Raw genomic sequence first — 16,084 nt, 5'->3', positions numbered from 1 at the left:
ATTTTCTTAACCACTTTATAGGCATTATATTATTTAACCCTCACCATTACAGTATATATGGATTCCATTTTACAGGTGATAAAACTGAGGCTTAAAGAGATTAAATTACTTCCTCAGCTAGTAAATAGTAAGACCAGGATTCTAAGCTTGTGCTTTTAGCCACTATGTTATATTGCCACCATGATCACTTAAATTGCAGTGCTGAAAAATCAAGTTTGAACAATTCATTTTATTGTAGCCATAGCCTCTGCATGGTTAGGACTATGGTTACAGTATGAAATTAGGTTAGAGACCTGCTTCCTCTACCTAGGAGATTTATGTTTTGTAATTTAGATTTTTTTTTAAATATATTTTTATTGATTTCAGAGAGGAAGGGAGAGGGAGCGGGGGAGAGAGAGAGAAACATCAATGATAAGAGAGAATCATTGATTGGCTGCCTCCTGCATGCCTCACACTGGGGATTGAGCCTGCAACCTGGGCATGTGCCCTGACCAGGAATCGAACCAGGACTCGAAATGGGACCTCTTGGTTCGTAGATTGATGCTCAACCACTGAGCCACACTGGCTGGGCTGTAATTTAGATTTTTTAATAACTTTAGAAAATAGATCAAAATTTGTATTGGGGGATTTTACTTGAATACCTATATTATCCCTTCTATTACATTGTGTAGATACCATTTATTATGAAGTATAGAATATTAATTTTTATCCCTTTAGTTGACTGTTGGGCACATGCCATCAGCTTAGAGAAACTGGATTAGATAAACATAGGCAGTACTTTCTTTTAAAGAAAGGAGTACCTTTTGCAGTGTACTTCCCATATCTGTTTTGGAAGAGGACATGTTAGAATAATAATTTGCAAATAAATTTACATGAAAGCTCTTTAGCTTTCATATTCCTTACTAATGTTGCTATTTTCATAGAATTTCATGCACACTGATTTTTTTCTCCAAACATTGTATAACTAGCTTAAAATATTTCTAATGGTAATTTCTATGAAAATCACTTAGATCTAATCATTTAGGCAAGAGTCTAATCCTCTTATCTGTACATTCCTCCTAATGGGTTAATGATTTGATTTTTTTTTTAAAGATCTATCATCCTATTTAATGAATGTCATCATTCTGTGTTCAAAATGTAATTTTATTTGATCATTAGAAGTTTTCATTAAATATATTACCAAAGGTGTATAGGTTGGTCAGACAATCTCGCTTTATTGTTTAACTAGCAACAAAATGAAATATTTAAAAATTTTTAGCCCTAACTGGTTTGGCTCAGTGGATAGAGCGTCGGCCAGTGGACTGAAGGGTCCCAGGTTCGATTCCGATCAAGGGCATGTACCTTGGTTGCGGACACAGCCCTGTTGGGGAGTGTGCAGGAGGCAGCTGATTGATGTTTCTCTCTCGTCAATGTTCCTAATTCTCTCTCCCTCTCCCTTCCTCTCTGTAAAAAATCAATAAAATATATATATTTTTTAAAAAGAACAATGTTTAAATAAAAATAAATGAAATCATGTAATATGTGGCCTTTTTGTCTGGCTTCTTTCACTTAGCATAATATTTTCAAGGTCCATCAATATTGAATCATATATCAGTTCTTCATTCTTTCTTTACAGTGGAATGATATTCCATTGTTTGAATATACCACATTTTGTTTATTCCTTAAGTTATTGATGGACATTTGTTTTCCCCCCACTTTTTGGGTGTTGTAATGCTGCTATGAGCACATGTGTACAAATTTTTGTGTGGACCTGTGTTTTTCATTCTCTTGGCTATATACCTTGGAGTAAAATTGCTGGACCATATGGTAGACAGTTTCTTGTTTAACAGTTCTCTGAAATCCATCTTATGACTTGGAGAAAACAGGTGTTTTTTTTAATCATAATTCTTTTATTCATTTTTCTATACTGTTACTGTCTTATCGTTTTTCTGAAAATACTGAAATGAACTAAGTTCTTTGATCAGTTTAAATTTGGTCATTTTGTCTCTGTTCATCAGCCATTTTATTTGACCTGTTTTTTAAAACTGATATATTACTAAATTTTTTCATATTTGCGGGCTCAGACAACAACTTTTGGCAGGCAGTAAAATTGTTCCAGTGAGGTGTGTTTTTTTATTTGTTGTGCTTATTAAGGCTGCAATTTAGTTCATAGAAACAGTACAGTGTTCTAACAAAATAGTGCCTCACTGTCATTCAGTATAAATGCAGTGCTTCTCAATCCTGGCTATCTGTTAAAGTCCCTCTTACTTCATTGAAAAAAAAAAACAAAAACACATGCCACTTAATCTCCAAAAGTAGATCTCTGTATGGTTTTGAGAAAGCTTCATAGTTATCTTAGTGGATAGTTATAATGTGCCCAACTCTAGAAGTAAAGACATAATAGCTTAAGGAGCTTACAGAACTAGCAGGCTAGGGTGAAAACAGACAAGCAAACTCCCTATTATATTATAAAATGATATAAAGGCATGAATAAGGTACAGTGGAAATGTAGAAAAGAAGAACATCTAATCCATACTGCTTAGTGATGGTAAAATGTGTCCTATATCTTCAAGGACAAATAGAGGTATACCCAGCAGAAAGGGATTTTAGATGAAGTTCATTCTGGGTAGAAGGAGCAGTATATAAATATATTCAATGAAAGAGTATGCTTCTTTTACAGGAATTAAAAATAGTTTGATGTGATTGAAACAAAAAGATATCTATGAAGAAGTGGTAAGATTTGAGGCTAGTAGAGCTAGGCAGATTCTCTTTCATAAAGAGACTTGTGTGTTGAGCTAAAGAATTTGAATTTTACCCTGACTACTTCAGAGAGCCTAAGGTTTGAACTTAGGCTTTGAGATGGAGTATATGAGGGGCAAGGAAAAGTAAACATATAAATAATACATATGAAGCAAAGGACCCCAAAATCTTTTTAAAATTAAAAATAAGAATGTCTGTTCTATTAAAGGTTCTGATTTGTATTTATTTCCATAAATATAATAATTTTGGCCAGTTTGAGCAGTTGGAGTAGAATGAGAGGTGAAAAGGAAATAGGTTAGTAAGAAGGGTTACAATTGGAATGGGAGGTAGAAGGAAACAGGAAGATGAGAGGGAGGTGGAAAAGGAAGAGGGGCCAAAAGGTGGTAGACATGGAAGGGAGGAGAGGAAACAGATTCTTGATACTCCATCTAGATATACTCAATGGGAGAAAGGCCTAATGCCAGAATTCATGTTGTACCTTGTGACCTCTTACTTCTGCTTGTTGGTTTAACAGTGGCCATTGGATTCATTGTCTATTTTTGTTTTTTTTAAGGGGATGGAAGAATCATCCCCCTTTACATTCTTAACATATTTACATTTCTCCAGACAATAACGATATATATATGGCTTTTTTTGTTTTGATACAGTCTTTGTATTATTTAGTTATACTTTTTTCAAATTAAGAATATGAATCTTGCCGAAGCCGGTTTGGCTCAGTGGATGGAGCGTCGGCCTGCGGACTGAAAGGTCCCAGGTTCGATTCCGGTTAGGGGCATGTGCCTGGGTTGCGGGCATATCCCCAGTGGGAGATGTGCAGGAGGCAGCTGATCGATGTTTCTCTCTCATCGATGTTTCTAACTCTCTATCTCTCTCCCTTCCTCTCTGTAAAGAATCAATAAAATATATTTAAAAAAAAAAAAAAAAGAATATGAATCTTTATACTTTTTTGGTAGTTACCTGCCGGTAGTAATTTTTTTGTTACATTTTATATTCAGTATTATTTTGCATTATTTTCAAGTATACAGCATAATGGTCAGACAATCATACACTTCACAAAGTGCTCCTCCCAATATCCTCACCTACAGTACACAAGGGTACCCTTTTCGCCACATCCTCGCCAACATTTGTGTTGTTTGTTGACTTATTAATGATAGGCATTCTGACAGGTGTGAGGTGATATGTCATTGTTGTTTTAATTTACATTTCTCTGATGATTAGTGATATTGAACATCTTTTCATATGTGTATTGATCATCTGTATGTCCTCTTTGGAGAAGTGTCTGTTCAAGTCCTCTGCATACTTTTTTATAATTGGATTATGTTTTTTTGTTGTTGTTGTATGAATTCTTTATAAACTTTGGATATTAACCCCTTATCAGACATGTCATTGGCAAATATCTTCTTCTGTTCAGTAGGTTGTCTTTTCATTTTGTTGATGATTTCCTTTGCTATGCAAAACTTTTAAAAAATATTTTTTATTGATTTTAGAGAGAGGAAGGGAGAGGAGAAAGAGAAACATTGATAGGCTGCCTCTTGCACGGCCCCTAGTGGTGACTGAGCCTACAACCCAGGCATGTACACTAGGTGCATGAAATGATGCTCAACCAACTGAGCCACGCCAGCAATGCAAAAACTTTTTAGTTTGATGTAGTCCCATTTAGTTTGTTTCATTTTTCCCTTGCCCAAAGACTGTAGTAATTTGTTTAATACAGCAAAATTAATCATAGCTTTCTTTAATAATGTACATTAGATTTTATTTTATGTTTATTATAGTAAATCTGACTGAATTAATAAGTTCTACCTCCATTGTCTGTCTTACAACTTAAAAATACATTGAGTAAACTTTTCTTCTCTTCACAGACATGATAATTAAAAAGCTTTACTAATTCTTTTGACAGGTTGAAATATTTGCTTTTTTGTTTTTCAGTATTCAAAGATTACTTTTTTCAGCTTTGTTTCTTGAGACCACAATTTGAAAGCATCTATAAACACTGTTTTTATAATACCAGAAAGGTGGCTACTTTTTTGTGTTATTATTTTTTAAACACTTTCAAGAGTCAGCTTACTAATTAATTAAAGATAAAACTAAAACAGTTAATGCTTAAATAATCCTGACTTTAGTTCTGTTTAGTATGAAGTCTATCCTGTTAGGTTACCATTAAACTTTTTTTAATAGAAAAGACTTTTTAAGGTCAAAAGTTTATTTATTTATTTATTTATTTATTTTCAAAGAGCCTTTATTTATCTAGCGCAAAGTATACACTGTCACAGTCTTCTCTGTTACCTTTTACTAAAATAGTTCAGTGTTTTTACCACACTATCAAAAAGTTCTATTTCTTTTTCTCTCCCCTAAGGTCAAAAGTTTAAAGTTAAATTATTTTGAACAGCAACAGACTAGTTCTTATGTAATGTAAACATAAATATATAGGAGATAAATATACATTGTACCTTCACAAGGACCTGTTTTGCTATCTTAGATCTTTAATACATGAAAGGAAAAATTAGGAAAAAAATTTGATAATCATGAGTGAAGTGGAATTTCCACATAGTATTTAAAAATGGGGGGAAAAGTTATAGACTTCCATTCATTTTGTTAATACAATATATTTATATAATTTTTCACCTCTTATTGTTTGCTAGTAAAAATAATATTTACCATATTTTTAATGTCCCTTAAAAAACAAATATCTAGTTGCAGCGTTACTCCACAAAGTTGTAAATTAGTTCAGTAAATTTTTCATTTAAAAAGGTTGTGTAGCACTAGCTGCATATAAAATATAAAAAATATATTTTAAAAAAGGTTATGTAAAAATAGATACAGAGGCAGAGCAGCCTTGAACAGACTGTCAAACTACAGCGGGAAGGCCGGGGAGGTTTGGAGGGGAGGGTAAGACATCAATCGAAGGACTTGTATGCATGCATATAAGCATAACCAATGGACATAAGACACTGGGGGGTGGGGGGGAGGGCAGGGGATTGTCAAGGATGGGGAAAAAAGGAGACATAGGTAATACTCTTTGTAATACTTTAAGCAATAAAACAAAAAAATAAAATGGTAAAAATAAATAAATAAATAAATAAATAAATAAATAAATAAAAATTTAAAAAGGTTATGTAATTGCCAGCTTCTGACCAATAGCTATTTCCATTCTGTCCATACATTAACCCTATAGTTCTAGACAGTGTGTTTGTATATATGTGTATTCACAATTTCTTTAAACTCTCAGACTTTGCTGAAGATGTTATTTGCCATTTAAATACTTAATAAGGATAGGATATTTAATAAGGATAGGATACTTACTTGTTAGTATTTGTGAGTGATACAATCTAAGAAAAAACTAAAAAACTAAATGATAATTCAGTAATAAACAAGCAAAAAACAAAACAAAAAACTCAATGCCTTGCCCTGGCTGGTTTGGCTCAGTGGATCGAGCATCGGCCTGAGGACTGAAGATTCCTGGGTTCGATTCCAGCCAAGAGCACATGCCCAGGTTGCGGGCTCAGTTCCCAGTGGGGGGTGTGCAGGAGGCAGCCAATAGGTGATTCTCTTTCATCATTGATGTTTCTATCTCCCTCTCCCTTCCTCTCTGAAATCAATAAAAAATATTTTTAAAAAAACCCTCAGTGCCTTAAAACAACAAAGTTTTACTCCTCCCTCACTTTATGGTATTGGCTGTGTTATGGAATCACTTCCACTCTGGGATCCAGGCTGAAGAAACTGCCCTTATCTGGGATATTGCCATTTTATAGTGGAGGAAAAAGGAAATGGTCCAACCATGTGAGGCTCTTCAAACTTTTGCTTGGAACTGGCATATTACTTCAATTCACATTTCATTATTCACACAGTTATGTGGCTAATTCTGGTGTGAGTGAAGTGAGAATTACAGCCTTTCCACTAGGGAAAGAGGAGCAGTGAATATTTTCATAACAGTTTCCCTCATTACATTCTTGTAAAGATAAAATGAACTATCTACAATAATAAAGCGTAATATGCTAATTAGACTGAACAGCCAAACGACCTTCCAGATGTCCTTCCAAACGAAGCCATGGCAGCGGGGGCCAAGGCAGAGGCGGGTTGGGGCGGTTAGGCAGGCAGGTGAGTGGTTAGGAGTGATCAGGCAGGCAGGCAAGCGGTTAGGAGCCAGCAGTCCTGGATTGCGAGAGGGTGCAGGCCAGGCTGAGAAACACACACACCTCGCGCACGAATTTCGTGCACCAGGCCTCTAGTCTATAATAATAAAAGCGTCATATGCTAATTAAACCTGACGTCCTTCCAGACAAAGCCAGGGGCTGCGAGAGCCAAGGCGGCCACTGCGGCAGGGGCCAAGCCCTTTGCACAAATTTTGTGCATCGAGCCTCTAGTTAAATAAAAGTATCTAAGAAGAAGAAACTTAAACTTTTCCTAAAGTATAGTGGAATATCTCATTAATGTAGAAGTTGATGACTTATACAAGGCATATATAAGCTTACTTTGGCAGTATAAATGTTGTAAGGGTTTACTAAAACAACAAATAATGTAATTTCATTAACCAATGTAACCCCAATAAATTTAATTTTTTAGAAAATAGTGTATCTATGTCAAAGTGCTTAATTTTATGGGGAACAGATTTTGAGCACTTAACAGATATTTCCTTACATATTCTGGTAGAAGACTAGTCCTTAGGTGTCAATAAGGAGGAATGTTTCTGGAGTTATACTATATGCCGCTTCTTGGATATTTAGTGTACATCAGAATATGAAATTCTTGAAGAAATCCTTTTGTTCATTTAGTTTTGCTTAGCCCAGTATTTATTTCCCTGATTTATTTGACTTTGGAACCTATTTGCTGAGCAATACCTAATAAATTTTCTTAAGGAAATCCTGGCAGGAGGAAGTTGGTAAGCTGATTATAATTTATTCGTTAGATTTAGCTCTTCAGTGCTTGTCAACCTCTTTGTTAATTTTAGTAGTGGTTTGTTAGTTTTCGTAATAGAAATCAAGTGCATTTTCTTTTTAAATCTCAGAGTATCCCACCCAGTTCAGGGAAATTCCATGTAGAATTATTCTGAATTGGATGCAGTCTGTGTTCAGGTACTCTGTTGGTTTGTATTCTCTGACTCCTGGATCTGGATCCTTAAAGGAGCCCCAGTACCACCCAGAGACACTCATTACCTCAGAAGTCTTATAATGGCATAACATAGCTGACATTTTTAAGATTACAACTGTGGGATAAGCATATTTTTAGGTTGAAGTTTTTTAAAAAATATTAAGACAAAAACATACCCAAGTTCATGTTTTAAAACTTTTTTATTCCTGTAATGAGAAAACAATGATGACAAATTAAAACCTCATCTTAGACCAGTGGTTCCCAGCGTGGGGCACATGCCCCACAGGGGGGCAATTTGATTTTTAAGGGGGGCAATTTGAGAATGAGTTATTAACAATGAATTTTTGCATGTGTTATGGTTCTAGGGGCCTAAAATACAGTATATAAATATATATTTTGACATATTTATGCATTTCAGTTCTCTATTATGTTTTGAAACTTTATTTGCTATTTTTCATATCACTTCATATTATTATTATTTTTTTAAACAATTTCTTAGTGTTTCTTCCTCAGTACTCCAACTGTCCTTTCGTTCTTTTGTTTTTCTCTTTCATGAATGCCATGTTCTTTGGAAGCGAGTTTAGACCAAATTAATGACCTTTAGGCTTCCTCCATGTGAATAGGAGTTCACTTTTTGTATAATAGGAATTATATATATGTCACAAGGAGGGGCGGGGGCATCAAGATTTTAAAGATGCTTAGGTGGGGCATGACGAATAAAGGTTGGGAACCACTGTCTTACGCATTAACCCATTCTTATACAATCTTGCAAGAGTCATTAAAAATTAATATGGACTTTTCTATATTTTTTTTTGTTTGTTTTTTTTGTTCTCTGTTAGGGTAAAAGTAAAGTTTAAGATAAAGGAAGTCAATTTAGAGGTTAACAAATACAACTTCTAGAACTAGAAAATTGAGGGTTGATTTTAGATAAGAAATGTGTTGGTGGTTCTTTTTATGGAATGCTTATGTATACCCACAGCTCAGCCAGCAGGAGTGCCAGAAATCTTAAAGAAAAGTTTGCATAGCTGTTCAGTGAAAGGAGAGGAAGAAGTATTTTTAATTGGCAAGAACTTTCTGAAAGGAACTAAAGTGATTTTCCAAGAAAATGTTTCTGGTAAGTAGACATAATACTACTGATATAGAGATTGTTGCATGTTTCAGTTTGTTATAAAGCTATAGTTATAGCTACAAAGTAAAAAAAAAATCAAAATTTTAGTAAATCACTGTTTTTGTTTCAATCAGATGAAAACTCTTGGAAGTCAGAAGCTGAAATCGACATGGAATTATTTCATCAGGTATAATTTTAAGACTTAAAAATTTTTATTTTATTGATTTCAGAGAGGATGGAGGTAAGAGATAGAAGCTTTAACAATGAGAGAGAATCATCCATTGGCTGCCTCCTTCATATTCCATCTCCCTCCCCCCCCCCCCCCTCCGCTCTGGGGAGCCTGCAGCCAGGAATCTTGGTTCAGAGGTCGTTGCTCAACCACTGAGCCACGCCCCCTGGACTAATTTAAGACTTTTTATAGTTTGATTGTTTACTCTCTGAGAAATTCGGTTTTGTTCCAAAATTTCCTGAATCAAAAGATTAATTTTTTTCTTTATATGGGATTGATAGAAATCATTTAAAGTTTCTTGAGTTTCTTTAACTGAAATACAACTATGCCACTGATGCTAGAAGTGACAATTCTCTATTTTAAAAAAGTTTAAAAACATTAGCAAATTGCATTGATAATAAATGAAACATTTCTTTCTTAATATTTATTTGTTCTGGGGATTTGGATTATCTTAACCTACTATTAGTTAAATCAAAGAAAATTTTTTTATTAAGTATCTATGTTCCAAGTGTTTTTATATTTGTTAGTTACCTTTTTGCATTCAGAAGAACAATTTGTTACACCTTTATTAAAGAGTGTGTATTTGTAGGCACTCACTATGTATTTTTAGATAATAAGAAAAAAGAGCTTGAAAACAAGGAGAGAAAAATAACTTAATTAGTATGTAGAGCAAATAGGAGCAAACTCAGGTATTGAGACAACAGAAGAGGACAAATTTATATGCAAGTCAGATAGAAGACTAGAAAAACGGTAGTATGTTTAGGTATAGATCATAGAGAACAGAGAAGCAGGAACATACTAATGTGTAAAATACTCAAAGCCTAAAATATAGCATCAAATGCTGATAAAAATAGAAAAGAGCACATGAAAGCTAGCAGAGAGCTAGAAGAGGCAAAAAATTGAAACTTTATATCCAATTTATCAAAAAATATTAAGACGAAAAAGTTTGTAATTCTTTTGTGTTTTAAGAAAAATCTTAGACACAAATTAAATGCTCTGAAATCAAAGCCTTAACCTTGGCCTTGTCACATGTTCTTTTCAACTGAGTCAACCAACTATAGTCTAAGTAAAAAATGTCATCAAATTCACTTCACCCTCAGCTGTCATCATTTGCCTCCTGCATATCTTGTCCTCTGTACAAAAGCATAGTCACCATCCCTTGATGTTCCTTCCCATTACTGTATTGTACCAACGAAGAAGAGAATACGTCCAATATTGTTCACAGTATCTTCCAAGAAGATGTGGCAACCTTGAGTAACTGCTGGTGAAGCATTTATGAACTTTCCTTTTCTTATAAGGATGTTTCTGCCACTATTCTGACAAAAAAATAACTTTGATTTCCAGGGTTAGGGTAGACTGAACCCTACTTGGTTAAATGAGGGTAAATTTGACTTAATTTGGGTAAACTGAAGCCTATTTGGCTAAGTGATTAGGAAGCAGTGAACCGCTTTGTAAAGTACACCTCAATTAAGGTTGTACAGAACATATGGTAACTGATACTGTGCTTGGTGGGCATAGTTTTTTCTCAAAATGTACTCATTCTTTTATTCAACAAATGTATTTGTGTGTTTTTTGTATAAGGTGCTAACAGGATAAATAGAATTAAGACCAAAACATCCTATGTTCTCATGGACCTTCTTGAGGGTGGAGGGAGAAAAAAAAAAAAGCACATAATCACAGTAATTTCAGGTAGTGATAAATACTAATTTAGAAAGAAACAAGATTATGTGATCAGGACTAAGAGGGGTGCCACTTTTAAAAGGATGGTCAGAGATGGCTTCTCTGAGGAGAAAACATTTGAATAATACCAAAAATGGGTAAGAAACTAGCCATTTTAAGAGGTGAAGGAAGAATATTCTAGTGGGAGAGAACAGCAGGTTGTAAAGGCTCTGAGCTAAAAGTGGATTTAGTGTGTTAAAAGAAGGGACTGAGAAGGTCAGTATGCCTAGAGCAGTGGTCGGCAAACTGCTGCTCGCGAGGCATGCGGCTCTTTGGCCCCTTGAGTGTGGCTATTCCACAAAATACCAACTTCTGCGCATGGGCCACGAAGTTTCAATCGCACTGTATGTGCGCACCCGCACGTGGTATTTTGTGGAAGAACCACACTCAAGGGGCCAAAGAGCCGCATGTGGCTCGAGAGCCGCGGTTTGCCGACCACTGGCCTAGAGTATAAATGATCTGGGGAAAATGGGGATAAGAGAAAGTTGTCAGGGCAGGAACCTTGTTAGTCATTATAAAACATTTGGATTTTATCTTAAAAATAATTTTAAGATTAATATCCTGGCCCTAACGGGGTTGGCTCAGTGGATAGAGCATCGGCCTGTGGATTGAAGAGTCCCAGGTTGGATTCCGGTCAAGGGCATGTACCTTGGTTGCGGACACATACCCAGTAGGGAGTGTGCAGGAGGCAGCTAATTGATGTTTCTCTCTCATCGATGTTTCTAACTACATCCGTCTCCCTTCCTCTCTGTCAAAAAATAAATAAATAAATAAAATATATTTTTTAAAAAAGATTAATATCCTGATGTCTATGAACCTGAGCTTTAAAATAATTTTTCTAGTCAGACTTTTGACCTTTATTGCTTATAGGAAATATACTTAATTATAATTTTCATTTCAAATTTTTTATTTAAATATTGCTTCTTTTCTGACTCTTATAATTTTCTTTCAATTAGAATCATCTTATTGTAAAGGTTCCCCCATATCATGACCAACATATAACTTTGCCAGTATCAGTGGGAATATATGTAGTGACCAATGCTGGAAGATCTCATGATGTTCAACCATTTACTTACACTCCAGACCCAGGTATGTCAAAATAAAAAAGTCTGAACTAAAATGAATGATTAATTTCTGGTACTTTGGAAGAATATGAAGACCAGCCAACCAAAACGAAAAAGTGGTAGCCTGGCTGGTGTGGTTCAGTGGTTGAGTGTCCACCTATGAACCAGGAGTCATGGTTGGATTCCCAGTTAGGGCACATACCCTATTTGTGGGGCTGGATCCCCAGTAGGAAGTGTGTAGGAGACAATCAATCAATGATTCTCTCTCATCATTGATGTTTCTATCTCTCCTTCCTTTCTCTCTGAAATTAAAAAAAAAAATTTTTTTTAAAAAAAGAGCATGCTTTTGAAAAAGAAAGAAAAGAAAAGCTAGGAATGCTCTGAAGAGTTACCATACAGCTTACTCTTTAGTAAGAATTAACATTCATTAAGTTTCTCTAGTGTGCAGAAAAATAAAAGTGACAACTTTGGGAAACTGCTAATAATTTAGCCTAGCTGGTTTACAGGATTGCCTTTTGGGAGAGAGAAGAGATACGCTTGTCATGATGAGTGATAAGAATCACAAATAGAGTTACATGCCTATAACATTTTCTAATCTGTATAATAAAAAATATCAAAGACTGCTGGTGAATAAATATTTTAAACATAATTTTAAGCATTTAGGCAAAATAGATGCTTTAGAAACCAGAGCAGGAAGAGCAATTGAAATGTTAAAAATTTAGAAGATCTTCCCTGGCTGGGTAGCTCAGTTGGGGTTAGAGCATTAATCTTTTTTTTTTTTTTTTTCTTAATAGCAGCAGCTGGTGCTTTGAATGTAAATGTGAAGAAGGAAATATCTAGTCCAGCAAGACCTTGCTCTTTTGAAGAGGCCATGAAAGGTACTAAGTTGATTCTCATATATTTTCTCTAACAAACTTTACTATTTTGTTTTCTCTTATGTACTTGGAACACTTAGCAGGGTCTCATCTATACTGTAAAATAAATATTTGTTTTTTACTGAATGCAGAGATTTGTTTCCCAACTTGATATTTCCCTTCATTCACCATGTAAACTTTTTTTTTTTAACATATTAGAGTGGAGTTTTTTGTTTTTTTCTTTGTTTTCCATTCCCCAATATTAAAAATCTTAAAAGTATATGTAAAGTACAATAATGTATGTAAAAAAATTTCTACTAATAAGATTAGTACTTGACATTGAGACTGAAGAGACCAAAATATGAACTATCTACATTTGAAAAAGTTGCATTAGGCTCTTTCTTCTGATATTTTTATTTACTCCTTTGCCAGTCCCAAGAGATAACAAAGATATATCTTCAGGATGTTATGTGATAGATTCTTTTCTCAGATTTCTAATACAACTATGATACTTAGTGATACTTTTGTGCCATTATAAATGAAGATGTCAATTACATAATGGCCATTGGTTTATTCCTATAATCCTAGCTTTTATTTATATCTTTCTGCCATGAAATTCATGAGTTAAATAAAATTAAATTATAAAATTAAAAATATTTACATTTAAAAGGGAATAATATGCTTAATAAATTTTATCAAATTCGGTAGCTTTGTTTTCTATTGTCAGTAGTAAAATTTAGCTTTCATGTATATAATGTGTTGAGTATAGCTTGCCATTATAAATTCTGATCACAAACACTTTCCCGGAGTAGATTAGTGAGAAATTTTGCACTGATGAGTAAACTGCCAAGATTATCTGATTCAAATACAAGAAAATTTATAAATCTGTGCTATATATAATCATAGCTAATGCACATTGGACATATATTAAGTGCTGAGCAATATGCCACACTCTTTATTGGTATTATCTCATTTAATCTTCCAAACTCTATGAGGTAGGTAATTTATTATTCTCATTTCATAGATGAGGAAAACAAGGTTTCAGGGAGGTTAAATAATTTGCCCAGCCCTAACCAGTTTGGCTCAGTGGATAGAGCATCGGCCTGGGGACTCAAGGGTCCCAGGTTCGATTCCGGTCAAGGACATGTACCTTGGTGCAGACACATACCCAGTAGGGAGTGTGCAGGAGGCAGCTGATCGATGTTTCTCTCTCATTGATGTTTCTAACTCTCTATCCCTCTCCCTTCTTCTCTGTAAGAAATCAATAAAATATATTTTAAAAAAATAATAATAATTTGCCCAAGGTCACTTAACTAGGATTAAAAAAAGATAGGTTAAACTTCAGTATAAAAGTAACACCTCTAAGCAGAAATAATTCAAACCATGTTATTAGATAAATAATACCATAATTAATTAATCATTAAAGAAAGTCTTGCCCTAGCTGGTTTGGCTCAGTGGATAGAGTGTTGGCCTGCAGACTGAAGGGTCCCGGGTTTGATTCCAGTCAAGGGGCACATGCCTGGATTGTGGGCTGGATCACCAGTAGGGGGCATGTAGGAGGCAGCCGATCAATGATTCTCTCTCATCATTGATGTTTCTATCTCTCTCTCCCTCTCTCTTCTTCTTTGAAATCAATAAAAATATATTAAAAAAAAAAGTCTTGAGCATTTGTGGTCTATCCTTTGCCAACTTTGTGCTCTTCTACAAAAATTCCTTGATGCTTCCTTTCATGGAATATCAGGCAGATAGAATAGTAACCTAATCCAATGTGAAATTTATCGTACAAGATTATGAATTGAAGGTAGTCAATTGATCCTAATCTTACAAGCCTAAAAAAGGATGCAAACATATATGCACGTATTACTCTTTTTCAAAATTCAGGCCTCCTTATTTTGACAATTTTATCAACTTAAATCGTGATAAAAATAATTTTATGAAGATATAAAATTAAATTGAATACTCAGCTAACTTTGTTTAAAATTTTCATTTGTTTTTATAAATAAGGTATCATTAATTAGGAAGTACTGATCATTTTAAAAGACAATAGCTTTTAAAACCAGGAATTTTCATTGACAAATGGCTTATTTTTATTCCATGAAATCACAGCTTTAATGCCAAGGTACCATTTCGGAGATTTAATTAAGTATACTTTAATGATGAAAACTGAGCAACATAAATGACTTTTAAATTTGTGTTATGGCATTAATCCTCCAAGAAACAGTCTGACAAATAACTATTAATTACAATAAGATTTAAAACTTGATGCCCAATATGATGTTATGGTCATATATTGAAAGCTTTTGCTCTGAAGTAAGTTTCTAATTCCTTGGAGAGAGTTTGGAAGAGTGGGGAGTAAGGATAACAACTAGTGCCAAAGCATTTGATTCATTTTTCGTTTTACCCAACTGTGTATATATCCTTAACACAAAGTAATGCGTATTAAATAAGATAAAGTATACATGCCGAAACCGGTTTGGCTCAGTGGATAGAGCGTCGGCCTGCAGACTGAAAGGTCCCGGGTTCGATTCCGGCCAAGGGCATGTACCTGGGTTGCGGGCACATCCCCAGTAGGAGATGTGCAGGAGGCAGCTGATCGATGTTTCTCTCTCATCGATGTTTCTAACTCTCTATCTCTCTCCCTTTCTCTCGGTTAAAAATCAATAAAAATATTTTTTTTTTTTAAAAAAAGATAAAGTATACAGTGTAAACTATTATTAACAGTTTTGGGGGGAATATTTCCACAAAGTTTTCTATCTCTATATAGATGTGAGTGTAAATGTTAGCTAAATTGCTCAAAGACTCTGTGATGGAGGTTTAAGACCCAGGGATAAAGTGTTGATGTGCATTCCCTCAGTTTCAGCTTTGTAAGGAGTGGTTAATTGGATTAGTGTGAAAAATAGTTGAGAGCATATACTTTTCTCTACTGTTTGGATAGGGAAAGGTTTAGGAGCTTTGAGGAGCCATAGAGATAATCTAGTTTAATCGAATTTTACAGGTGATAAACCAAGGCCTAAAGAAGTTGTGATTTACTCAAGGTCATACAGCTAGTAACTGACAGAGATTACAACTTAGGTTGCCCTCAAAATTCCATATTTTTTCACTCTATTATTCCCTACTCTATAAATCTTGTTGTTGTTATTGTTAAACCTTACCTGAGTATATTTTTCCATTGATTTTTAGAGAGAGTGGAAGGGATGGGGAGAGACAGAGAAACATCTGTGTGAGAGACACATCCATTGATTGTCTCCCACACATGCCCTCACCGGGGCTAGGGATCAAGTCTGCA

At 34.7% G+C, this 16,084-nt stretch overlaps 1 protein-coding gene across 10 annotated transcripts in view; it reads left to right on the top strand.

The window, feature by feature from the left end:
* Positions 1-16,084, top strand: part of NFAT5 (nuclear factor of activated T cells 5) — a 117,237-nt gene that overhangs the window by 83,952 nt on the left and 17,201 nt on the right. For 8 of the 10 annotated variants that reach the window (XM_059667598.1, XM_059667596.1, XM_059667601.1 and 5 more), the window contains 4 exons: positions 8,804-8,938; positions 9,067-9,119; positions 11,837-11,969; positions 12,739-12,822. In XM_059667598.1, the coding sequence (XP_059523581.1) occupies positions 8,804-8,938; positions 9,067-9,119; positions 11,837-11,969; positions 12,739-12,822 (405 nt within the window). The remainder of the gene's footprint in view (positions 1-8,803; positions 8,939-9,066; positions 9,120-11,836; positions 11,970-12,738; positions 12,823-16,084) is intronic. The other 2 variants (XM_059667599.1, XM_059667597.1) reach the window with 1 other exon arrangement.

Source organism: Myotis daubentonii, chromosome 15 (genome assembly GCF_963259705.1).
Source record: "Myotis daubentonii chromosome 15, mMyoDau2.1, whole genome shotgun sequence".
NCBI lineage: Eukaryota > Metazoa > Chordata > Mammalia > Chiroptera > Vespertilionidae > Myotis > Myotis daubentonii.
This window is presented reverse-complemented; position numbering and strand designations above follow the sequence as displayed.